Here is a 27960-nt window from a genome sequence, read left to right on the forward strand (position 1 = left end):
AACACCTTCCTAATATTGTGTTTCCCGCCCTTCCCCCTTTTGCCCTCAGAACAGAACAGCCTCTATTCATCAGAGCATGGACTCTACAAGGTGTCGAACGCGTTCCACAGGGATTCTGGCCCATGTTGACTCCAATGCTTCCCACAGTTGTGTCAAATTGGCTGGATATCCTTGGGTGGTGGACCATTCCTGCTACACACTGACCCCTGGTGGATGCTTTGGTCATTACATCTGTATACATTTTAGAGAGTTTCTAGTACCACATGAGGGAGGAGGATGTCTCCTCTATAACGCACAGCGTTGAGATTGCCTGCAATGACAACAAGCTCAGTTCGATGATTCTGTGACACACCGCCCCAGACCATGACGGGCCCTCCACCTTCAAATCGATCTTGTTCCAGAGTACAGGCCTCCGTGTAACGCTCATTCCTTCAACGATAAACGCGAATCTGACCATCACCCCTGGTGAGACAAAACCGCGACTCGTCAGTGAAGAGCACTTTTTGCCAGTCCTGTCTGGTCCAGCAACGGTGGGTTTGTGCCCATAGGCTTACAACAGGCCTACAAGCCCTCATTCCAGCCTCTCTCAGCCTATTGCGGACAGTCTGAGCACTGATGGAGGGATTGTGTGTTCCTGGTGTAACTCGGGCAGTTGTTGTTGCCATCCTGTACCTGGAGCATGTTGACTCCAATGCTTCCCACAGTTGTGTCAAGTTGGCTGGATATCCTTGGGTGGTGGACCATTCCTGATACACAAGGGAAACTGTTGAGTGTGATAACCCAGCAGCGTTGCAGTTCTTGACACTCTCAAACCAGCGCGTCTGGCACCTACTACCATACCCCGTTCAAAAGGCACTTACATTTTTGGTCTTACCTATTCACATTCTGCATGGCGCACATACACAATCCATGTCTCAATTGTCTCAAGGCTTAAAAATCCTTCTTTAACCTGTCTCCTCCCCTTCATCTACACTGATTGAAGTGGATTTAACAAGTAACATCAATAAGGGATCATAGCTTTCACCTGGATTCACCTGGTCAGTCTATGTCATGGAAAGAGCAGGTGCTCCTAATGTTTTGTATATACAGTAGATCTGAAGTCCATAATAACTTCACATCCTGATAGATCAATAAATGTATGATGGACTTACTTGACTTAAGCCGTTGGCTCCTATCAGGAGCACAGGCCATTGACCAATGTCCTCCAGGCTAGATTTTCTGCCAGGATGTCTCTCCTCCAAGGGTTTCCTGGTAACGTATGATTATCAATCATAAAATCATCAACATGTCATTCAATTAAACAATTAATCAATAAAATTTACAACAAAAAAACAACATACACCTTCATTTGAATAACTTTATTTATAATATTAACATTTGAAAAGTCATCATCCAGGGATAATGGAAGCAAATAAATCATTCAGGTATTTTATGATGATTCATCATCGGTTGCTAGGGAGCTTGTACACAGCAGAGCAGTGGGTTATCAATATCAACTGTTTAGACAGTGGTCTAGCAGGCTAGATTGGCTTCCATGGCCAATACCTTTCTCTACCATTTAATGTCTATATATCACATTAGATAAAGAACTACACTGGCCAGAGAAGAAACACAAACTACCTCTGAAATCTCTGGTGATGACTACAGTGTCCTTATGCGCCCTCAAATAATCATTGGTTCTGATCCAATATCCACACTAATGTGCTAGCTACTTAGCATGAAGCAACGTAGTGTGGAACAGAAGCCAAAACACCTGTCTGTGTGCACATACGCCACTGAACGTTAAACATTTTATCAAAAAGGATCAGAAGAAAATGAAGAAACAGGACATCTATTGTACTGTGAAAGAATAGAGGCCGACCTCTCCAATGAGAAGTCAACTGTAATCAATTTACAGCCAATTGTTGACAGTAAAGTCAGGTTCCTGAATAAAGCCCTGATACATGAGAACAGATAGCGAACAGTAAGTCATAATCAACTACGAGGATAAACAACGTAGACTATTACCTGTTCCTGATCAAACTCTCTTCTTGTTGAATCAGTTAGGGGAATTCAAGATGGCCGAAGTGTAAAGTGATCAATGTTTTTATGATCGGAACTCAAGTTTTTTTTGTTTCCAGCGACAAACAATCAGCTAAAGACTTATATACTTGTGTACATGTCTGACAGCCACTGATCTGTAGTAGTCCAGTCCAATCTGCACATTAGGGTGGGTTCTAGGCCTACATTGGACCTCATGGTCGTTGCTGTATTGCATGTTTTCAGAAAGCCTGTGTGTAGGTCAGAACCTGTTGGCTCTAAGGTTCTGTGTGGGTAGTGATCTGTACAGTACCTTCCGGAAGTATTTAGACACCTTGACTTTTTCCACATTTTGTTATGTTACAGCCTTATTCTAAAAAAAATGTAAAAAAAAATAAAATACATCCTCAATCTACACACAATACCCCATAATGACAAAGCAAAAACTGGTTTTTAGAGTTTTTCAAATGTATTACAAATAAAAAACAGAAATACATTATTTACATAAGTATTCAGACCCTTTGCTATGAGACTCGAAATTGAGCTCAGGTGCATCCTGTTCCGTTGATCATCCTTGAATGTTTCTACAACTTGATTGAAGTCCACCTGTGGTAAATTATATTGATTGGACATGATTTGGAAAGGTACACACCTCTCTATAGAAAGGTCCCACAGTTGACAGCGCATGTCAGAGAAAAAACCAAGCCATGAGGTCAAAGGAATTGTCTGTAGAGTTCCGAGACAGGTATGTGTCGAGGCACATACAGTACATACATATGCCTGTGGACACGTGTACTAAACACATACAGTACATACAGTTGAAGTCAGAAGTTTACATACACTTTAGGTTGGAGTCATTAAACCTAATTTTTCAACCACTTAAGTCGGTTAGAACATCTACTTTGTGCATGGCACAAGTACTTTTTCCAACAATAGTTTAGACAGATTATTTAACTTATAATTCACTGTATCACAATTCCACTGGGTCAGAAGTTTACATACACTAAGTTCACTGTGCCTTTAAACAGCTTGGATGATGTCATGGCTTTAGAAGCTTCTGATAGGCTAATTGACATAATTTCAGTCAATTGGAGGTGTACCTGTGGATGTATTTCAAGGCCTACCTTCAAACTCAGTGCCTCACTCATGGGAAAATAAAAAAAATCAGCCAAGACCTCAGAAGAAAAATGTGGACCTCCACAAGTCTGGTTCATCCTTGGGAGCAATTTCCAAACGTCCGAAGGTACCACGTTCATCTGTACAAACAATAGTACGCAAGTATAAACACCATGGGACCACGCAGCCGTCATACCGCTCAGGAAGGAGACGCGTTCTGTCTCCTAGAAATGAACGTACTTTTGTGCGAAAAGTGCAAATCAATCCCAGAACAACAGCAAAGGACCATGTGAAGATGCTGGAGGAAACAGGTACGAAAGTATATATATCCACTGTAAAATGGTCCTATATCGACATAACCTGAAAGGCCGCTCAGCAAGGAAGAAGCCACTGCTCCAAAACCGGCATAAAAAAGCCAGACTACGGTTTGCAACTGCACATGGGGACAAAGATCGTACTTTTTGGAGAAATGTCCTCTGGTCTGGTGAAACAAAAATACAACTGTTTGGCCATAATGACCATCGTTATGTTTGGAGGAAAAAGGGGGAGGCTTGCAGGCTGAAGAACACCATTCCAACCGTGAAGCATGGGGGTGGCAGCATCATGTTGTGGGGGTGCTTTGCTGCAGGAGGGACTGGTGCACTTCACAAAATAGATGGCATCATGAGAAAGAGAAAATTATGTGGATATATTGCTTGGTTGCAAATGGGTCTTCCAAATGGACAATGACCCCAAGCATATTTCCAAAGTTGTGGCAAAATGGCTTAAGGACAACAATGTCAAGGTATTGGAGTGGCCATCACAAAGCCCTGACCTCAATCCCATAGAAAATTTGTGGGCAGAACTGAAAAAGCATGTGCGAGCAAGGAGGCCTACAAACCTGACTCAGTTACACCAGCTCTGTCAGGAGGAATGGGTCATAATTCACCCAACTTATTTTGGGAAGCTTGTGGAAGGCTATCCGAAACATTTGGCCCAAGTTAAACAATTTAAAGGCAATGCTACCAAATATTAATTGAGGGTATGTAAATTTCTGACCCACTGGGAATGTGATTAAATAAATAAAAGCCGAAATAAATCAGTCTCTACTATTATTCTGACATTTCACATTCTTAAAATAAAGTGGTGATCCTAACTGACCTAAAACAGGGAATTTTTTACTTGGATTAAATGTCAGGAATTGCGAAAAACTGAGTTTAAATGCATTTGACCAAGGTGTATGTAAAGTTCCTCTTTCCACCTCCATCTCGTCTCTCTTATTTAACACCTGGGCTGCATCCCAACTATTCCTTATATAGTGCACTACTTTTCACCAGAGTCCTATAGAGGCCCTGGTCAAATGTAGTGCACTATGAAGGGAATAAGGTGCCAATTTGGGATGTGGCCTGTTCAATACATCTTCATCAACACTACAGAGACAGAAGTCAGCCAATAGCAGCTTTTAATTCACATTACGATTTTCACCCAGGCGGAGCCTTTTTATGTTTCAATGTTTCATAATAAATCATTATTGCAATAACACACTAATATGACATCCTATTCAATATTAGTAACGATGCTTCATTGCAGGAAATATATAGTAACGGCAATAGCAATTATAGTATAGTGCTAGTAATAAAATAAAGAATTTATGATCCTAATTTAGTGGCCGATTGTTAGATACCAAATGGCTGCTCATTGTGTTTGTCACAATATGGGAGCTTGCCAAGGTTTTAAAGAACCCCCCCAAAAAGACAACATGATTATTTTGAACTATCAATAACATTAACCCAAACTCTTTAATAGCATAATGTGCATTATCCAGGAAATCAAGTTGTTTTCAGCTCTGTCAGACTGAGCGATCTCTGTGTCACTCTTTCTCTATCCCGCTATCATCTCATCTCTCCTTTAATAGCATTTCATCAAGCACTTTAGAGCCATAGGAGTCAGACTAATCAGATCATCTGATTATGACATGGCTGGTTACATCATGAGTGCAGGTCAGTTGCCATGGCGAAAGGCAGTGTTCTTTATGCTTGGCTGATAGGGGAAACAGGAGTGAGAACAGGGACACCTAGTGGTTGTCTGAGACATTAACACCAGGTTTACATCCTTTGGTATGAATCAGAACAGGTTGAGGTCAACCCTCTACTGCAGGGGGGTCAAACTAATTTTGCCCTGGGGGCTGCATTTGGTCTTCAACGAGTTACGGAGGGCTGCAATGAATATTGATTATCTCCTCGCCGTTAAAATTTGCAAGAGAAAGTCCTCTATCCATCGTTTTGGGAATTTACGATACTCCCTGACTGTCTAGCTTTAATTTAAGTGATTATTAGCGAGCTGGACAGTCAAGACATGATATAGTAATTTGTAAGTATATTGAGTTATTTTTCTCCCAAAACCTAAAGCTCCTCTCTTTCACCAGCAATTCAATATGGTATTTATGTAAGTGATAAAACTCTTTCTGCTTGTGTGTATGTGTGTAATATATTAGTGTGTGTGTGTAATATATTAGTGGATGTGCGTTTGTGTGTATTTCTGTATTGTGTGTGGTTCATATTATCCAGTCTGTAGAGATTCTCCTCTGTGTGGGGTACTGGATTGGCATCAGAAACCAAGTATCGCTGTATCCCTCTCTCTCCTTCATACTCCTCTTCTCTAGCTCTGGGAGAAGTATTCCAGAACGATGCGCAGGTGTCCCAGGCGATCTTTGAGGGAGGGCAGAGACAGCACAGTGGTCTGGTAGGCAGGGTCCAGCTGGAGAACTGACAACAACCACCAACACCATGCTGGACCGTTATTGGAGGCCTGAGGGAGAGAGACAGGGAGAGAAGGGACATTGAGAGACAGAGAGAAGGGAGAGAGAGCGACAGGGAGAAAAGGGAGAGAGAGAGGCAGGGAGACAAGAGAGAGAGAGAAACAGGGAGAGAAGGGAGAGCGAGAAACAGGGAGAGAGAGAGACAGGGAGAGAGAGAGGCAGGGAGAGAAGAGAGAGAGAGAAACAGGGAGAGAAGGGAGAGAAAGAAACAGGGAGAGAGAGAAACAGGGAGAGAGAGAGACAGGGAGAGAGAGAGACAGGGAGAGAGAGAGACAGGGAGAGAAGGGAGAGAGAGAAACAGGGAGAGAGAGAGACAGGGAGATATGATATTAGACACTAGATGGTCTGGGAGTGGTAGGTGGTAGGCAAGGTCTGTCTGTAAGTGTGTGTGTACCTGTATGTTGTCGTCCTTGTCAGGCATGGTTCCATACTGTCTGCTGATCTGTTCTCTGAGGCGTGTGTTGAGGCGTGTGTACCAGTCCTGGGCCTGCTCATACACACTGTCATGAAGGCTCTGCAACAGCTCCAACTCTGACCCCTCAGCCTAGGAACATAGGAGATTCTCTATGAAAAATACACACAGTACAACTGATTCTGTTCACGCCTTTAAATAAAGAAACAAACTCTTTAGTCTTTATTAGATTAATCTCTCTCACACATGGACCTGCCTATCACCTACCCCTTCCAGACCAGAACTCACTTATTGTCTAATATCTAGTCTAATATTCCCTCTCTCCCTCCCCCACGATCCCTCCCTCCCATGCCCTCCTGAGATATACCCACTAGGGCGCTGAACATTGCCTTGACAAACTGTTGCTTGGAAACAGGCAAAGTACCAGTGGAACACTCACTGAAGAACTAGCTAATAAAATAGCATTTGTAACCTTCCTCAGGAGTGGTAAGTTGAACCAAAACTCTGCCTTCACAGGGGTCATCCAGGGCCAGGAGTAGGTTAGAACAACCTGTGGTAACTTACCTTGTGGTCCTCCATGTATTCTATATCAGCAGTGTGGTATCCATCTCTCTGTCCTCTCTTTAGGACCCTGAAGCGACTTCCACCCACACAGTCCACATAGGAGCGACCGTCAGGCAACACCTCTAGGCTATGGATCTCCAGCATACAGCCGTAGTCTGCAAATCTGGAGGACACACACACACAGAGAGTCAGACACACACACAGAGTCAGACACACAGAGAGTCAGACACACAGAGAGTCAGACACACAGAGAGTCAGACACACAGAGAGTCAGACACACACAGAGTCAGACACACATAGAGTCAGACACACATAGAGTCAGACACACATAGAGTCAGACACACACAGAGTCAGACACACACAGAGTCAGACACACACAGAGTCAGACACACACAGAGTCAGACACACATAGGGTCAGACACACACAGAGTCAGACACACACAGAGTCAGACACACAGAGTCAGACACACACAGAGTCAGACGCAGTCAGACACACACAGGGTCACACGCAGTCAGACACACACAGGGTCACACGCAGTCAGACACACACAGGGTCACACGCAGTCAGACACACACAGGGTCACACGCAGTCAGACACACACAGGGTCACACGCAGTCAGACACACACAGGGTCACACGCAGTCAGACACACACAGGGTCACACGCAGTCAGACACACACAGGGTCACACGCAGTCAGACACACACAGGGTCACACGCAGTCAGACACACACAGGGTCACACGCAGTCAGACACACACAGGGTCACACGCAGTCAGACACACACAGAGTCACACGCAGTCAGACACACACAGGGTCACACGCAGTCAGACACACACAGAGTCACACGCAGTCAGACACACACAGGGTCACACGCAGTCAGACACACACAGAGTCAGACACACAGAGTCAGACACACACAGGGTCACACGCAGTCAGACACACACAGGGTCACACGCAGTCAGACACACACAGGGTCACACGCAGTCAGACACACACAGGGTCACACGCAGTCAGACACACACAGGGTCACACGCAGTCAGACACACACAGGGTCACACGCAGTCAGACACACACAGGGTCACACGCAGTCAGACACACACAGGGTCACACGCAGTCAGACACACACAGGGTCACACGCAGTCAGACACACACAGAGTCACACGCAGTCAGACACACACAGAGTCACACGCAGTCAGACACACACAGAGTCACACGCAGTCAGACACACACAGGGTCACACGCAGTCAGACACACACAGGGTCACACGCAGTCAGACACACACAGAGTCACACGCAGTCAGACACACACAGAGTCACACGCAGTCAGACACACACAGGGTCACACGCAGTCAGACACACACAGGGTCACACGCAGTCAGACACACACAGAGTCACACGCAGTCGGACACACAGTTAATTTTCATACCAGTATTTTCAGATTGTATACATCCACCACCCACCCTTTTCCATGTTCGTAGCTGCACATGCCAAACTTCCTGGTGCCCGTCTCCATGCATCGTCTCATCATGAGGCGGTAACGAGGCTCGAAGATGTGGAGAGGACAGGACACACCCGGGTACGCCACCGCACACACAAATATAGGGATGTCCTTAGTTAGACTGTTGGATGGAGGGAGATGGACAGAGAGAAACAGAGAGGATGCAAAGAGACAGAGAATGCAGAGATAGACAGAGAGGATACAGAGAGACAGAGAGAGAGTGACAGAGGATGCAGAGAGACAGAGAATGCAGAGACAGACAGAGAGGATGCAGAGAGAGCGAGAGACAGAGAGAGAGATAGAGCGAGGATGCAGAGAGACAGAGAGGATGCAGAGAGAGAGACAGAGAGGATGCAGAGAGAGAGATTTATTGTTTATTTCACTTTTGTTTATTATCTACTTCACTTGCTTTGGCAATGTTAGCATATGTTTCCCATGCCAATAAAGCCCTTAAATTGAAATTGAATTGAGAGAGAGAAATATATCAGGGTAACAGTAGGGTTAAGAAGGTGTGTATTTTGAAAATACTAAAGTCCATGTCTCTTTTCTGTGTCGCTGTTCTCCAGCAGCTGGTGTTGTTGCTGTGTGCGGTGACTTGCCAATTATCTCACGGTCATACCGTCTTTTACTCTTTCCTGTATGAGGAGCCTGATGCCTGTTGCCACGGTTACCATTAAGGTTGCCAACTCATTCTGGCGATCATATGATAGTTCATCAACATTTTCACGTTTCAGTCTCTCATTTCTTTCAGGCATTCAACATTTTCACGTTTCAGTCTCTCATTTCTTTCAGGCATTAAGAAATAGTTCCAAAACTCGTTTTACAGGTAAGGGCCACTTTTGGTAGACTGGTTAAACCAGACTGAACGCTGCACCCACAAAGGGGAAACGTAGAGAAATCAGTTTGAGTGCCAGGCTAAAGTTCTGTGAGACTCTAGAACAAACCGGGAGGGTTCGACATCGACCCCCGTTTACCCTTGGTTACAGTGCGTCAGCGACAGGACTCACTTGGAGAGTTCGGCCATCTCAGTCTCGTGGACCTGCTTCCTCTCAGCCAGCTGCAGGGGGAAGAGGCGGGACATGATCTCCTGCAGCAGCACTGTGGGGTTGTACTTCCTGCTCTTAAAGTACTACACAGGAAACAAAAAGTGATTGAGCATTAAATGAGAAGAAAAGTATCAAATACATTTACCCCAGTTAAAGTGATCCCCCTTGGGTTATAAACATAAAACAGTACAAAGCAGACCTTCCATCGTAATTATATATAATGTGTTCCTGATTGAGCCCATAGACTATGTACATAGACGAAGACCCTAGTTATGTAGAACATACAATCATCATGACTCTCCTCTGAGGAGCCAAATATCCGGGTACAGTGGATCAGCTCTACAGAGCTCTCTCTCACACAGAGCGGTGGGGGGGATTGGAATGTCTTTGTGTCTTATGAAGAGTTTGCCGCCCAAAACTACAACAAACAATGGACACTGGGACAATATATTTCAACATCCGAATGTTGGGGACGATGAGAGATGGAATATGGAAAATGAATGTCTATTTTGTGATGTCATTAAAATGATCAGAAAGACGTTATAACGGAAATTTAAGAGCTTTCACACTGTATATATCAGATGTACATCTAAATGTTGTAAAAAATTCTGATTAAATATGAAACTATTTTTGAAAAGATAGAAATGTGATTTTAGCCTTCTTAATGAGAATTGTGTTTCATGTAAACTTGTACTCAGTCAGTAGCCACGCCCAAGTGAGCTCAGAGTTCATGTCAACATGGCAGAACGCCCTCCAAGACCAGTGCTTAAAAGGACTCGCTAGCGAAATTTACATTAGACCAGAGAACGTGAGGCCGTGGCCCACACGTTGAAATAGTTAAAACTACAAGACCAGACAGCGTGGAGCGGTGGCTACACCGTAAGACCCTCTGAAACTCTCAACGGGTGAAGAAGGTAAAGACTAGACCAAACATTCACAGTCTGCAGCTGTGCATGTAAAGTAATCTATGACATTTGACCAAAGATAAGAGGGAAGACAGATCCCTCTCACCACCACGTGGTAAACCTGAGGTATCTATTCTAACATAAACTCCAAGACAGAAGAAGCCTACAACTAAGAAGGACATTGTGACCTCTGGTGGACAACCAGATACATCCAACCACTTCCCATAGAACCATCGAGTTCAACAGAGAGACGACAAAGACATCTATGCGTAAATATAAACATTGCATTTCTTTTCCGAATGAGCGGTCGTTCATGTGCAAAGTATTCATATTCCCGTGAGCGTAGCTTCCAAATATATGTACGATAAGTTGACTCTGTTGTCCCTCTCCTTACCTACCCCTCACTAGTCCACTACGGACCTGTTGTCATTGTATTATGTATGTAATCAATAACCTATACTGTGTGTGTTTACGTATTCTGTGTGATGATTTAGTTAGTTAGTAAATAAATAATTAAGCCAATTTTTTGTAAAGCTGATTCATCACTTAGGTTAGGGTTCGTGTAGATATCCAATAATTATGCGACGTTCAGAATGAGACTGATGAGGTAATAATGAACTGTTATTGATGTAAGAGATATTTATGAATCTTTAGAGTTTAAGTCAGGAGATAGGAACTCGGTAAACAACTTTTCCCGTGGTACCCAAAACTCCTGATGAGTTCAATGTTACATGATGAATTTAATTGAGTAATAATTAAACATAGTAGCTAATTATTCGATAAATAGCAGTTATCACATTAAGGATAGTCACATCACAAGAGTGCCTTGCAAAATGATTCAGACCCCATGAATTGATTTCATTGTAATTTTTTGTCAACAATCTACACAAAATACTCTGTAATGTCAAAGTGGAAGAACAATATGTTTTCTAAAGATTAATAGAACTGAAATAACTCAAATATTGTATTCAGCTCCCTGAGTCAATACATGTTAGAAACACCTTTGGCATCAATTACAGCTGTGAGTCTTCTTGGTTAATTCTATAAGAGCTTTGCACACCTGAATTGTGCAATACTTAAGCATGATTCTTTCCAAAATTCTTCAAGCTGTGTCAAGATGTTGGGGATCATGGCTAGACAGCAATTTTCAAGTCTGCCATAGATTTTCAAGCAGATTTAAGTCAAAACTGTAACTTGGCCACTCAGGAACATTCACTGTCTTCTTGGTAAGCAACTCCAGTGTAGATTTGGCCTTGTGTTTTAGGTCATTGTCCTGCTGAAAGGTGAATTCCTCTCCCAGTCTCTGGTGTAAAGCAGACTGAAGCAGGTTTTCCTCTAGGATTTTGCCTGTGCTTAGCTCCATCCATCCTGTTTCTTTTTATCCTGAAAAACTCCCAAGTATTTGGCGATGTCAAGCATATCCATATCATGATGCAGCCACCACCATGCTTAAAAATAAGGAGGCAGTTACTCAGTGTGTTACGTTCGTCGATGGAAGGATCGGACCAAGCGTGGTAGGCGTACATTTTAATTTATTCAATGAACACCGGAAAAAAAAACAAATACAAAACGAAACGTAACGTCTAGTACAGCTAAACAGCACAGTACCAAAAACAAGTTCCCACACACTACAGGTGTAAAAAAGCTGCCTAAGTATGATCCCCAATCAGAGACAACGATAGACAGCTGCCTCTGATTGGGAACCATACCCGGCCAACAAAGAAATAGAAAATATAGATTGCCCACCCTAGTCACACCCTGACCTAACCAAATACAGAATTAAAAGGATTAAAAGGGGCGGAATACTTACAGTATGCAACAACTATATTTTAGTTATTCATTTTTTATTTATCTAAAAAAATATATATATATATATTTTGTGTAGATTGTTGACAAAAAAAACAATTAAATCCATTCTAATCCCACTTTAACACAATAAAATGTAAATACTTTCGTAACACAATGAAATGTGAATAATTTTGCAAGGCACAGTAGTTACGTAGACTACTTATGTAGACACTAGTTACATAGACCACTGCTACCTAGACCACAGTTACGTAGGCCGTATGTCACGATCGTCGTTGGAAGCATACTCGGACCAAAGCGCAGCGTGATCTGGGTTCCACATATTTATTAAATGAAACGCACAAAAAATATAAAGAATAACCGAAACGTGACGTTCTGGAGTGTTCACAGGCAACAACAAAAACAAGATCCCACAAAAAAACTGTGGGGAAATGGCTGCCTAAATATGATCCCCAATCAGAGACAACGCTAAACAGCTGCCTCTGATTGGGAACCATACCAGGCCAACATAGAAATAAATCAACCTAGATTACCCACCCTAGTCACACCACGACCTAACCAAATTAGAGAATAAAAAGGTTCTCTATGGTCAGGGTGTGACAGTACCCCCCCCAAAGGTGCGAACTCCGGCCGCAAAACCTGACTCTGAAGGGGAGGGTCCGGGTGGGCATCTAGCGTCGGTGGCGGCTCCGGTGCGGGGCGAAATACCCACTCCGCTCGCGGATCCGCCAGCATCGGTGGCGGCTCTGGTGCGGGACGAAGAACCAGCTCATCCCGCGGATCCAGCATCGGTGGCGGCTCTGGTGCGGGACTTCACCCCCGCCCAGACCACGGGTCCGGCCATGGAGCCGGGTAGAACGCCGTGCCCGGACTGTGCCTCTGCGCAGAGGAGGACCCCGGCCCTGGAGCTGGGTTGAACGCTGCACCCGGACTGGGCACCGGCGCAGAGGAAGGCTCTGGCCATGGAGCTGAGTTGGCCGCCGTGCCTGGACCGGGAACCGGTGCAGAGGAAGGCTCCGGCCTTGGAGCTGGACTGGACACCGTGCCTGGACTGTGCCCCGGCACAGAAGGCTCCGGGCATGGAGCGGGTCTGGACGCCGTGCCTGGACATCAGCGCAGAGGAAGGCTCCGGCCTTGGAGCTGGACTGGACGCCGTGCCCCGACGCAGAGGAAGGCTCCTGCCGTGGAGCGGGACTGGACGCCGTGCCTGGATTGGGCACCGGCGCAGAGGGAGGCTCCGGCCTTGGAGCGGGACTGGACGCCATGCCTGGTCTGGACACCGGCGCAGAGGGAGGCTCCTGCCCTGGAGTGGGACTGGATGCCGTGCCTGGACTGGGCATTGGCGCAGAGGAAGGCTCCGGCTTTGGAGCTGGACTGGACACCGTGCCTGGACTGGGCACCGGCGCAGAGGAAGGCTCCGGCCATGGAGCTGGACTGGACGCCGTACCCGGACTGGACACCGGCGCAGAGGGAGGCTCCTGCCCTGGAGCTGGACGCCTTGCCTGGAGGTTCCGGCCCGTGGACCATCGCAGGAGGCTCCGGACCGGGGACCGTCGCCGGGGGCACCGGACCGGGGACCGTCGCCGGGAGCACCGGACTGATGACACACATTTCAGGGCGCGTGCGAGGAGGAGACACAGGACGTACCGGACTGACTGGGGAGACGCACTGGAAGCCTAGTGCGTGGAGCCGGCACAGGTGACACCGAACTGGGGACACACACTTCAGGGAGAGTGTGAGGAGGAGACACAGGACGTACCGGACTGGGGAGGCGCACTGGAGGCCAGATACATGGAGCCGGCCCAGGTTTCACCGGATTGATGACACATTCCTCTAAACGCCTGCGTTGCCACATACTCCTAACCAACTCCATTCTCCGGTATCCCTCCTCGCACTGTTCCAACGAATCCCAGGCGGGCTCTGGTACTCTCCTTGGGACCACCTCTCTATCTCCTCCAAGGTGGTCTCTGGCTCTCTGTTCACTCTCCTCCAATTTCTCCATCTTCTCCCAGATGGGCTCTGGTTCCCTCCTCGGCTCTGCCGACCACCCCGTGCGCCCACCCCCAATAATTTGTTGGGGCTGTCCTTTGGGCTTCAGTTGTTGCTGCGAACCCCGGCGTCGGTGCTGTCCTCCCATCTCTCCTTGCGTCTGCCGCCAAGGAAGGTGATCCTGTCCTGCCAGGATTTCCTCCCAAGTCCAGGATTCCTTCCCATCCAAGATCTCCTCCCAAGTCCAGGATACCTTCTCCTCCTGGGCACGCTGCTTGGTCCTGGTGTAGTGGGATCTTCTGTCACGATCGTCGTTGGAAGCATACTCGGACCAAAGCGCAGCGTGATCTGGGTTCCACATATTTATTAAATGAAACGCACAAAAACAATAAAGAATAACTGAAACGTGACGTTCTGGAGTGCTCACAGGCAACATAAAAACAAGATCCCACAAAAAAACTGTGGGGAAATGGCTGCCTAAATATGATCCCCAATCAGAGACAACGCTAAACAGCTGCCTCTGATTGGGAACAATACCAGGCCAACATAGAAATAAAACAACCTAGATTACCCACCCTAGTCACACCCCGACCTAACCAAAATAGAGAATAAAAAGGTTCTCTATGGTCAGGAATTGACACCGTAGTTACGTAGGCCGTAGTTACGTAGGCCGTAGTTACGTAGGCCGTAGTTACGTAGGCCGTAGTTACGTAGGCCGTAGATACGTAGGCCGTAGTTACGTAGGCCGTAGTTACGTAGGCCGTAGTTACGTAGGCCGTAGTTACGTAGGCCGTAGTTACGTAGGCCGTAGTTACGTAGGCCGTAGTTACGTAGGCCGTAGTTACGTAGGCCGTAGTTACATAGGCCGTAGTTACATAGGCCGTAGTTACCTCCTGTAGTGGCTGTTTGCAGAGGGGGCAGCGGAGGTTGTGGTCTAGGCTTCTCTCGAGGCAGGTCCTACAGAAGGTGTGTCCACAGGGAGTGGTCACTGGCTCATAGAACAACCTGTAGAGGTACAGCACTAAAATCAGAGTACAGCACAAGTTTCTCAACAATAACACAGTACCACAAGACTCCACAGGATGTACCATCTACGGAAACTACTAACCTGATACAGAGGGGACATTCAAAGTCAGACACAGTGAGGACACTCAGACAGTCTCTTCTTTCCAGACTGCAGCCTCCTGAGGGAGACAACATAGAACCATTATCAACCATCAACATGTGTCTATTCTCTCTTCCAGTATGTGTGTGTGTGTGTGTGTGTGTGTGTGTGTGTGTGTGTGTGTGTGTGTGTGTGTGTGTGTTCTATGTACCCCTGCTGTGCCTCTCCTCCTTCCTCATCATCATCTCCTCATCATCCTCGGCTGTAGGGAGGAAGGACACGGCCTGACAGAGACTGAGACAGCACTCAGTACTTGTCCCATGTTTCACCTTTGACCCGTTCTCAGATTCTCCTCTCCTGTCCCCCTCCTCCTGAGGGAATCGGAGGCTTTCGGCGTGGCTGTGTGTGTGGCTTTGTGTGGGTCCAGCGGGGAAGAGGCTTGTGATGGGGGGGCAGGGGTCTCTGAGGTACTCCGAGACCACCTGGAGGATCTGGGGCACCTCCTCTGGAACTGACATGCCTTCCGCCTCCAGGATCTGACCAGGGGAAATCAATCAATAAATCCATCCATTATAATGGACCTTTACATTTTCAATTAACTGGCCTTTTTCTGGCCCACAAATTGCTTTTGACAAACAAATCAGTCTGGGACAAAATGTGCTGCCCTCCGCTGAATTTTGAAATCCCAAAGTGGCCCTGGAGCTGAAATGATTGCCCACCCCTGCTGTACTTAGTATACAGTACGTGTTTAGGTTGTCTAACATTGTTCAAAGGCATTCCATTCTTTAAAAAAGTCCTAGAAGCAGCAAATACCACCCATTCCTAGAACCTGACCCCATACAGTCATTCAGCCAGGCAGTCACTGACACACTCAGCTAGTGAGATTGAATGAACCAGTGAAGCACAGTCAGGCAGACAGTGGGGAAAAAACAGTCAGTAAGTAACAGGACCGGTGATTGGTAAACAGTCAGTAAATGAGCCAGTCTGTGGTAAACAGTCAGTAAATGAGCCAGTCAGTGGTAAACAGTCAGTAAATGAGCGTCAGTGGTAAACAGTCAGTAAATGAGCCAGTCAGTAAATGAGCCAGTCTGTAGTAAACAGTCAGTAAATGAGCCAGTCAGTGTTGGCTATGGCTACTGACCTTTTTAATCTGGCTCTTGGCAGGAGTGAAGTCGGCCTGTAGTTTGAGACAGCGGTGAAACTGGATCAGGGCTTCAGACTGACGACCCATCTCCAGTAACACATTACCTTTACGAAAGAAACCCTGGAGAGAACAGACAAGAGAGAGAATAATGGATGAGAGATAGAGAGATAGATCGATAGATAGAGGTAGAGAGAGAAGGAGAGCGAGAGATAGAGAGATATAGGGTGGAATGGAATGGAAAATGGGAGACAGAGGAATGGGAGAGAGAGAGAGGTAGAGAGAGGTAGAGGTAGAGGAATGGGGGAGAGAGAGGTAGAGAGAGAGGAACTGTGTGATCCTATGTGTGCTCAAGTTTTGTTTGCAGAACTCCCTAAGCTCTCTCTGGCACAGAGGGATGAAATGGACATTCCCCTGTTGTCCCATGAACTGGCAAAGGCATAACCTAGATGTCCCCCGGCTATGTACCGGGGGTCGATGCACTCCCAGTAGAGTTTTATAAAAAATCCTGGGGAATAATTGGACTGGACTTCTTTTGCGTGTTGCGTGAGCGCGTGGGGGTAGGAGAGTTGCCGATGAGCTGCCATCGGGCGGCTCTGACTCTCCTGCCCAAAAAAGGGGACTTGTGTGAACTTAAGAACTGTAGGCCTGTGGCATTGCTCTGTGCGAACTTCAATATAGTTGCCAAGGTCCTCGCTAACAGACTGAAGTCCCATCTGGACTCTATAGTACACAAGGACCAGACATATTGTGTACCGGGACGCTCAATCACGGACAACTTGTTCTTATTAATCAGGGACATTGGCGTTGTCAAGAGTTTCTAATGTGAACTTTGGACTGGTCTCTCTAAAGGTAGCTTTTGATAGAGTGGGCCATGAGTATGTGTTCAATGTGATGTCTGTGTTTGGGTTTGAGGAAAGGTTTTTGGCTTGTGTGAAGATGTTGTATGCTGGGTCGTCATGTATGGTCAAGGAGGGAGGGGGGCTCAGTAGGCCAGTCTGGGTGAGACGGGGCATTAGACAAGGATGCCCTCTTTCGGGGCAGTTATATACACAAGCCAGTGAGCCTTTTCTGAGCTTCCTACGCAGGAGACTGCAGGGAGTGTGCGAGACAGGTATGGGTGTGTTGACAGGCATGGGTGTGTTGACAGGCATTGCAGTGTCGGCAAATACAGATGACGTTTCTGTGACGGTCAGGGATGGGCAGGATATGCAGGCACTAGAGACGAGTCTGAAGGGGTACGAGGGAGCTTCGTCAACTAAGGTGAACTGGGGCAAGAGAACGCTCTGTTATGTGGGGCATGGAGGGATAGGGCTCCCCCACTGCTTCTATGGGGTTTACAGTGGAGTTGTGAAGTGCTTAAAATGTTGGGGGTGTACCTGGGCTTGGAGAGGTGGGTCAGGAAGAACTGGGAGGGGCTGTCACAGGTAGTGACAAGACTGGCCAGGTGGTGGCTCCTGTCCCAAGTGTCATATAGAGGGAGGGTGCTGATAATTAACAACCTGGTGGCATCTTCCTTGTGGCATAAACTGGTTGTTCTCAACCCCCTGCTGGTCTGCTCACAGATCTGCACCCCAAGCTGGTGGATTTTTTCTGGTCGTGCCATCACTGGCTGAGGGCAGCAGTGTTGTACATGTCCGTCCACGAAAGAGGACAGGGCCTGGTGGAACTGGAGAGCCGGGTGGCTGCATTCCGACTAAAGGCGGCGCAGAGACTGCAGTACCATACTGATGTCGGCTGGAGGGAACCAACATGCGTGCTGCTGAGGTGAGCTGGTGGATTAGGGTTGGACCGGCAGCTGTTCCTCATGAAGCTGGAGAGGCTGAGTACAGCAGGTCTCTCTGATTTTTACTCTGCAGTGCTGAGGGCTGGCAGCTGCTAAGGCCCACATGAGAAGGGGATGTGGAGCCTGGGCTGTGGGAGGAGCCTATCTTCCACAACTCAGCCATCCCTTTGAGATCGGTTCAGTCAGCCACCCTGCAGAAGCGACTGATGGCAGCATGTTTACTAAGGCTGGGCGACCGGCGGCTACGTGGGGAGGAGGGGTGGAAAACCATGGAAGTCCTGGCACAACAAACAGGACTAACATCTCTTAGGGGCTGCTGGAGAGATTCCTGGAGGAGGTCCAGGAGACACTGTCTGAGTCGGTAAGAGGGGTTTTTGAGCGGCCAAAGGGGGAAGGGCGACCAATGTTTCCGCCAATGCAGGTGACGGCAGAGACTGGGGACTGGCAAGGGGGTCTCGAGGACTTATTAGACTTTAACACTCCGAGCTTGCGGGAGTTTGAGGGGGTGGGAGGTAAAGCATGTTGGAATGTCTGTGTGAGAGGTTGGGGTGGAGTTTACTGTTGGGATGTTTATAATGGGGTACAGGTATTCAAATAAGGAAAAGGCCAAATGTGTGTTGAATTTTCTGTTTTCTCAGCCAAGTTGGCTATTTGGCTAACAAGGAGGAACAGGGTCAAAGGTGGGGGATAACAGACCCTTTTCTATTGGCATGGTCTCTGCGTACCTTCAGATGGAATTTGAGTTGTCATGAAATGATAAAGTGTGGAGATATTTCAGGAGATACTGTGTGTCGAGGAGGCCGTCTCTGTAGCTGGGGAAGATGGGTAGGATATACGGTTGTAGAAGTGGTGAGGTTTTGATGTGGGGTGTTGTTTTGTATCGTGTGTTAGAGGGCAAGGCGAGTATGCAGCACAGGGGATATTTGTTTTTTAAAAGGGGGGTGTGAGGGTGGTGAGGTCTCCCCCTCTCTCTCCAGTTGGTTGCGGCGTGTTTCTTACCTCTGTCCACTTGGGGCGAACGCAGCAAAGGTCTTCAAGGTCCCTCAGGGCATCAGAGTACAGTCTCAGTTCCATACTGGCCTCCGCTCTCCACACCTTCAGACTCACATCACCAGGGGCTGGGGGAGGGAGCATATAATTAACAGCGATCATTATCAGTGATAGCTTCCCAGTCAGAATTGGGTTAGTTTGATTTGCCCTTGCACCTGCAGTGCATCAGGAATATTAGACAATCTCCCAAAAACCTGAAGTTACAATATGAGCTACAAGTTGCACAATCATCTGACCTCACACCCTGACCTTCCCTCCTCCCCCAATACCAGGGTTCTTTGGGTGTAGCATGCTACCTGCTAGCTTTACAGCAAAGCCTGCAGAGTATTAATATAATGTGTGTATCAAAACAATGGAGTAAAACCCAACCTGTTATGCATAGTCCTGTGTGGTGCATAAAAACTGTTATTTATGCAACGTGTTTGGTGCACTGACACCCTCAGTATGACAACACAGTCAGAAAAGCAGTTAATACTGGTGGGTAGAGGAGAAACATCCAGGCAGAATCACAGACTTTCTCTTGTAGGAAGTTGTTTCATTCTCTGTGTAATGACAGATCATTAGTACGAGGTTAGGCATTCATTATGAAAGATAACTCCCACACACAAACACAATTACCTCTGCATGTTTATTGTATGTTGTTAGACGTCACTCAAATCTAATATCAGCACCCAGAAACAAATCAGCTACTGGGTAAGGCTGTCATGACAATCACGACTCAAACAGAAAGAAAATCAGCAGTGACAAAAATACAAGACAAGGAAACTGAATATCACCTTACACTCATCAGCTCAACAACTCAGAAGTAACCCAGGTCACTTCCCTAAACACTGCTGTGCTTCTCTGGGGGAGTGGAACTATGTGTGAGAACTACTAGCATTACAGACCATCCATAGCAAAGAGGAACAGTAACGAAGAGTCAATAACACTACAATGCTTTTAACACAGACAGACTAAGTGTACCCCATTTACAACAGATTACAGTGTTACACAAGGCTGGCTGTGTGGGTCGGGGGGGAGAAAGAGAAAACTATTAAAGACTACCAGAACCCACAAGATTCTCCAATTACATTGAATGAACTACAGGACAAAATACAAACTCTAATCCAAAAAGGCCTGCTGTGTTGATGGTATCCTATATGAAATATACAGACCACAAATTCTTTAACATCAAATATAAACAAATATACAGACCTAAAACTCTTTAACATCATCCTCAGCTCTGGCATCTTCCTCAATATTTGGAACCAAGGACTGATCACCCCATTCCACAAAATTGGTGACAAATTGGACCCCAATAACTACCGTGGGATATGCGTCAACAGCAATCTTGGGAAAACCCACTGCATTATCATTAACAGCCGACTCATACATTTCCTCAGTGAAAACAATGTACTGAGCAAATGTCAAATTGTCTTTTTACCAAATTACCATACGACAGACCACGTATTCACCCTGCACACCCAAATTGACAAACAAACAAACCTATACAAAGGCAAAGTCTTCTCATGCTTTGTTGATTTCAAAAAAGCTTTTGACTCAATTTGGCATGAGGGTCTGCTTTACAAATTGATAGAAAGCGGTGTTGGGGGATAAACATATGACATTATAAAATCCATGTACACAAACAACAAGAGTGCAGTTAAAATGGGCAAAAAAACACATTTCTTTCCACAGGACTGTTGGGTGATACAGGGATACAGCTTGAGCAATACCCGCTCTTACAACATACAGAACCAGTCAAAAGTTTGGACACACCTACTCATTTCCGGGTTTTTCTTAATGTTTACTATTTTCTTCATTGTAGTACAACAGTGAAGACATCAAAACAATTAAATAACACATATGGATCATGTAGTAACCAAAAAAGTGTTAAACAAATCAAAATATATTTAATATTTTAGATTTTTCAAAGTAGCCACCCTTTGCCTTGTTGACGCCTTTGCACACTCTTGGCATTCTCTCAACCAGCTTCATGAAGAATGCTTTTCCAACAGTCTTGAAGGAGTTCCCATATACGCTGAGCACTTGTTGGCTGCTTTTCCTTCACTCTGTGATCCAACTCATCCCAAACCATCTCAATTTGGTTGAGGTCAGTGATTGTGGAGGCCAGGTCATCTGATACAGCACTCCATCACTCTCCTTAGTCAAATAGCCCTTACACAGCCTGGAGGTGTGTTTTGGGTCACTGTCCTGTTGAAAAACGAATGATAGTCCCACTAAGCACAAACCAGATGGGATGCCGTATCGCTGCAGAATGCTGTTGTAGCCATGCTGGTTAAGTCTGCCTTGAATTCTAAATAAATCACTGACAGTGTCACCAGCAAAGCACCCCCGCACCATCACACCTCCATGCTTCACAGTAGGAACCACACATGCAGAGATCATCCGTTCACCTACTCTGCGTCTCACAAAGACACGGCGGTTGGAACCAAAAATCTCAAATTTGGACTCATCAGAACAAAGGACAGATTTCCACTGGTCTAATGTCCATTGTTCATATTTCTAGGCACAAGCAAGTCACTTATTATTGGTGTCCTTTAGAAGTGGTTTCTTTGCAGCAATTCAACCATGAAGGCCTGATTCACGCAGTCTCCTCTGAACAGTTGATGTTGAGATGTGTGTTACTTTAACTCTGTGAAGCATTTATTTGGCTGCAATCTGAGGTACAGTTAACTCCAATGAATGTATCCTCTGCAGCAGAGGTCACTCTGGGCCTTCCTTTCCAGTGGCGGTTCTCATGAGAGCCAGTTTCATCATAGCGCTTGATGGTTTTTGCGACTGCACAGAAACCTTAATTTCTTGAAATGTTCCGCATTGAAATTTATGTCTTAAAGTAATGATGGAATGTCGTTTCTCTTTGCTTATTTGAGCTGTTGTTGCAATAATATGGACTTGGTATTTTACCAAATAGGGCTATCTTTTGTATACCACCCCTACCTTGTCACAACACAACTGATTGGCTCAAATGCATTAAGAAGGAATGAAATTCCACAAATTAACCTTTCAGGCACACCTGATAATTGAAATGCATTCCAGGTGACTACCTTATGAAGCATTTTGACAGAATGCCAAGAGTGTGCAAAGCTGGCATCAAGGCAAAGGGTGGCTACTTTAAAGAATCTTAAATATTTAACACCTTTTTGGTGACTACATGATTCCATATGTGTTATTTCACACAATGTAGAATATAGTAAAAAATAAAGAAAAACCCTAGAATGAGTATGTGTCTAAACTTTGGACTGGTACTGTATATCAACATATTGGCGAGGGCACAAGAACAGTCTGCAGCACCCGGCCTCAGCCTACTAGAATCTGAAGTCCAATGTCTACTGTTCGCTGATGATCTGGTGTTTCTGTCCCCAACCAAGTAGGGCCTACAGCAGCACCTAGACCTTCTGCACAGATTCTGTCAGACCTGGGCCCTGACAGTAGATCTCAGTAAGACTAAAATAATGGTGTTCCAAAAAAGGTTCAGTCGCCAGGACCACAAATACAAATTCCATCTAGACACCGTTGTCCTAGAGCACACAAACAACTATACATACCTCGGCCTAAACATCAGCGTCACAGGTAACTTCCACAAAGCTGTGAAAGATCTGAGAGACAAGGCAAAAAGGGCCTTCTATGCCATCAAAAGGAACATAAAATTTGACATTCCAATTAGGATCTGGCTAAAAATACTTTAATCCGTTATAGAACACATTGCCCTTTATGGTTGTGAGGTCTGGGATCTGCTCACCAACCAAGAATTCACAAAATGGGAAAAACACTAAATTGAGACTGCATGCAGAATTCTGCAAAAATATCCTCTGTGTACAATGTAAAACGCCAAATAATGCATGCAGAGCAGAATTAGGCTGATACCCATTAATTATCAAAATCCAGAAAAGAGACGTTAAATTCTACAACCACCTAAAAGGAAGCAATTCCCAAACCTTCCATAACAAAGCCTTTACCTACAAAGAGATGATCCTGGAGAAGAGTCCCCTAAGCAAGCTGGTCCTGGGGCTCTGTTCCCAAACACAAACAGACCCCACAGAGCCCCAGGACAGCAACACTATTAGACCCAACCAAAATATGATAACTATTTGACAAACTGGAAAGAATCCACAAAAAACTGAACAAATTAGAATGCTAGCTAATAAAGTAAGTACACAGTGGCAGAATATCTGACCAATGTGACTAACCCAAAATTAAGAAAATCCTTTGTACAGACTCACTAAGCATGGCCTTGCTATTGAAAGAGGCCACTGATGAAGGCCTGAGGCTGAAACATATGTGTTTTGTTTGATAAACTCCCATATCTGCAGTGGTGACAAAAGTACCCAATTGTCATACGTGAGTAAAAGTAAAGATATCTTAATAGAAAATTACTCAAGTAAAAGTACAAGTCACACAGTAAAATACTACTTGAGTCTAAAAGTATTTGGTTTTAAATATACTTAAGTATCAAAAGTAAATGTAATTGCTAAAATATACTTAACTATCAAAAGTAAAAGTATAAATAATTTTAAATTCCTTACATTAGGCAAACCAGACGGCACGGTTTTCTTTTTTTTGGAACTTACGGATAGCCAAGGTGAACACTCCAGCCCTCAGACATAATTTACAAATTAAGCATTTATGTTAAGTGAGTCCTCCAGATTGTGAATTCTGAAAAACTGAGTTTAACCTTTACTTCATACCCATCCCGGATCCGGGAGCATCCTCATCAAAAAAGCTGACTAGCATAGCCTAGCCTAACGGGACAGGGATATCATATAATATAATTTCATGAAATCACAAGTCCAATACAGCAAATGAAAGATAAACATCTTGTGAATCCAGCCATCATTTCCGATTTTTTTAATGTTTTACAGCGAAAACACAATATGTATTTATATTAGCTAACCACAATAGCCAAACACACAACGGCATATTTTCACCATGTTTCCACCGCATAGGTAGCCTTCACAAAACCCACAAATAGAGATAAAATGAATCACTAACCTAGAACAACTTCATCAGATGACAGTCTTATAACATCATGTTATACAATACATTTATGTTTTGTTCGAAAATGTGCATATTTATAGCTACAAATCCTGGTTTTACATTGCAGCCAACATCACAAATAGCACCAAAGCAGCCAGAATAATTACAGAGAGCAACGTGAAATACATAAATACTCATCATAAAACATTTATGAAAAATACATGGTGTACAGCAAATGAAAGATAAACATCTTGTGAATCCAGCCAATATTTCCGATTTTTTAAGTGTTTTACAGGGAAAACACAATATATATTTCTATTAGCTCACTACAGTAGCCAAACACACAACGCAATTTACTCCCCGCCAAAATAGCTTGCACAAAACCGACAGAATAGAGATAAAATTAATCACTAACCTTGAACAACTTCATCAGATGACAGTCTTATAACATCATGTTATACAATAGATTTTTGTTCGAAAATGTGCATATTTAGAGCTGCAAATCGTGGTTATACATTGTGAATACGTAGCAACAATTCGCGAGAATGTCCGGAGATATTTTGGACACTCACCTAATCTGACCAAATAACTCATCATAAACTTTACATAGAAATACTTGTTGTATGGCAAATGAAAGATACACTGGTTCTTAATGCAACCGCTGTGTTAGATTTTTAAAAATAACTTTACCACAACATACAGCTTGGGTTATTGTGAGACAGCGCTCACCAACACGGCGGAGAATAGGAGTCAAAATATTACACAGAAATACGAAATAACATCATAAATGTTGTCTTACTTTTGCCGAGCTTCCATCAGAATGTTGTGCAAGGAGTCCTATTTCCAGAATAAATCGTTGTTTGGTTTTAGAATGTCCATTTCTTCTGTCGAATTAGCAACCTTGGCTAGCATTGTGGCGCAAACATTCCCATCCTCTCTTGGCGCAAAGAACGGAAAATTCCAAAAGTCCCAATAAACGTTGAATTAACTGATAAAACTCAGTTGAAAAATCCTACTTTATGATGTTTTTCTCATATGTATCAAATAAAATCAGAGCCGGAGATATTTGCCGTGTATACCGAACGCTTTTCAGAAGACAATGTCGAGGTCCCCCGCGCGTCGTCGAAAACAAACAAAATACCGGACCTGTCACTCCAAAAGCTCTTATTCGGCCTCAGATCTAGACACCCATTCAACCTTCCACTGCCTGTTGACATCTAGTGGAAGGCGTATGAAGTGCATACATATCAATAAATAAAAGCCAGTTGAATAGCCAGGCCCTGAAACAGAGCCTCGATTTCAGATTTTTCACTTCCTGTATGGAAGTTTGCTGCCAAATGAGTTCTGTTTTACTCACAGATATAATTCAAACAGTTTTAGAAACTTCACAGTGTTTTCTATCCAATAGTAATAGTAATATGCATATTGTATGATCTAGAACAGAGTACGAGGCCATTTAATTTGGGCACGATTCTTTCCAAAGTGAAAACAGCGCCCCCCTATTGACAAGTTAAATGCATTTGGCTAAGGTGTATGTAAACTTCAAACTGCAACTGTATAAGCAGTGCACAAACACATTATATGTTGCCTATGAACATGTGTAGAATAGATGCGAGGCAAAGTACATGGACCAAAATAATCAGAACTGCAGGCTTATAAAGAGAACTGCATTAACAGAGTATAACTGCATTCAATAAAGCCGATTCTTACAACTGTGATATCTGGTTAGAGTTTTATAAGTTTGGTTATATATGTTGGACCACTGTGACTGCCTCCCACCACGTGACTCTTATCTGACCAGGCTACTGGCTACAACAGGGAGTGCATGCCAGGTCACTAGACCACTGTTATATTATACCAGTTTTAACAGTATATTATTTTACCTGTATTTAACCAGGAAAAGCCCGTTGAGGTTAGAAGCCTCTTTTGCGAGGGGAGCCTGATTATGTAGGCTATATTGCACTGAAGACAAATAAAGACAATTAAAGCAATTTCATGTGAGTACATGAATATATCGGACTGAACTTCAGGTGTGTGTGTTTTCATTAGTCAGCATGATCATTTTACATCCTACGTCTTGGCTGGAGTTTCTTTGTGCAAACATCTGTGTGACGTAAATATACGTAGTCAGGCTGGTGTGGGGCTTTTATAAGTGGCTGGATTCCACTTTACACAACGTATACGTTTGATCTTAAGCCTGTCCTGCAGACTAGTCGAGGGTTGCGTAAGGAAATGTCTTCCCCAAACGTACTCAAGTTCACACATTACTTTTTAGAAACCTACCTAGTCGTATCCCTTCATCCGCGATGCGTAAAGCTTCTGTGAACTCGTTGGTTTTGAGTTTCTCCAGAATATGGCATTTCATCCTCGTTTCTTCTGGGCAGCACTTCTCAATGACACTGAAGATCAGGATGGTGTTCTTGATATTTTTGGCGTCTCTCTGTTTAAATCTTTCCTTGCAGGCTGGGCACCTGGATGGCAAGTAGTTTCCCAGGCAACTCCGGCAGAACGAGTGACCACAGGACATGGTGGCCGGTTCACACATGAGGAACAGGCAGATTGGGCACTCAAGTAGATCCATGGTGGCACCGTGGCGGGGTTGTGTCACCCCAGCGGGTCCGTGCTCTCTCCGGCCAGCGGTGAGTTGAGAGGCCCTGCTCCCAAGATGCTTTCTCTCTCAGGTTATACGATTATCGACGCGGACGCTTCCCAGTCAGTCACATGCGACATAGTTTCAGTGGGTTAAGTAACGTGCGCTGCTTATGGTTAAGTAACGTGATCGTCATATTAGTCCCAATCTATCCTTCCTGTCTTTCTAATCACCATCTAAACAACGACAGACACCCCTCTCCGATTCACATGAACTGACTTCTGGCCTCTTTCTGATCCAGTAAACAAAGGCTATCTGAACCCAAGATCCAACCATAAAGCCCGTATAGTGTAATTCCAATTGACAAAACCCTTCCGATTCTTTCACAAGCGTTTTCCATCGTCAAACATAAAGTAACGTCGTCCCTTTCCTGGAAACATGATGAATATAAAGTCCGATCGCTTCTAGTCTGGTTGTCTTCAACTCTGAACTCCATCAACACTAGACCAATTTTGGGTCAGAATTTTAACAACGATTCCTCGAATGTTTCGGCCTCGGACTCTACTGTAAAAACACAGCTGGGAGATGTCAGTTTATCACCCTGTTACGCATTGTACGGATGGAGCTCGACAAAGCCCAAGCCATACAGTGTAACACCATTACCTTACATAAATAAAGATCACATGACGGGAAAGCTGGGCATACTATTGGTCGAAAGACCGGCGTCCCACCCTGTTGTGAAACTGATTTATGCGGAGTTTCATAACATGCTTTTTCCCCCGACTGGAGAATAACCGGGAGGACCCGACAGACAGTGACAGTAGAGATGATCAGGTATGTTCTCTTGATAAGTGTGTGAATTGGACCATTTTAAACATTCAAAATGTAACGACTACTTTTTGGTGTCAGGGAAAATGTATGGAGTATAAAATACATTATTTTCTTTAGGAATGTAGTGAAGTAGAAGTAAAAGTAGTCAAAAATATAAATAGTAAAAAGTACAGATACCACAAAAAAACGATCAAAGTAGTACTTTAAAGTATTTTTACTTAAGTACTTTACACCACTGCTTTATGTTGTTCAAAATCATAACTAGCACACCACCAAATTAACAAATTACTAATCTCCACACTCTAAATACAGATAATCCACCACCTGCA

General features: G+C 44.8%; 1 protein-coding gene across 1 annotated transcript; it reads right to left on the bottom strand.

Annotated features, from left to right (window-relative positions):
* Positions 1–1343: 1343 nt before the first annotated feature.
* LOC139581631 (LON peptidase N-terminal domain and RING finger protein 1-like) lies at positions 1344–27426 on the bottom strand. Its single transcript, XM_071411593.1, has 11 exons — positions 26494–27426; positions 19183–19301; positions 16398–16520; positions 15468–15792; positions 15260–15335; positions 15042–15156; positions 9413–9534; positions 8368–8526; positions 6909–7071; positions 6327–6476; positions 1344–5922 (listed from the first exon to the last, which is right to left on the bottom strand). Exons 1-11 carry the CDS (start codon positions 26789–26791, stop codon positions 5773–5775), a joined length of 1800 nt encoding a protein of 599 aa, XP_071267694.1. The 5' UTR covers positions 26792–27426; the 3' UTR covers positions 1344–5772.
* Between the last annotated feature and the right edge of the window lie 534 nt (positions 27427–27960).

This window comes from Salvelinus alpinus, chromosome 7, assembly GCF_045679555.1.
Source record: "Salvelinus alpinus chromosome 7, SLU_Salpinus.1, whole genome shotgun sequence".
In the NCBI taxonomy this organism is placed as follows: domain Eukaryota; kingdom Metazoa; phylum Chordata; class Actinopteri; order Salmoniformes; family Salmonidae; genus Salvelinus; species Salvelinus alpinus.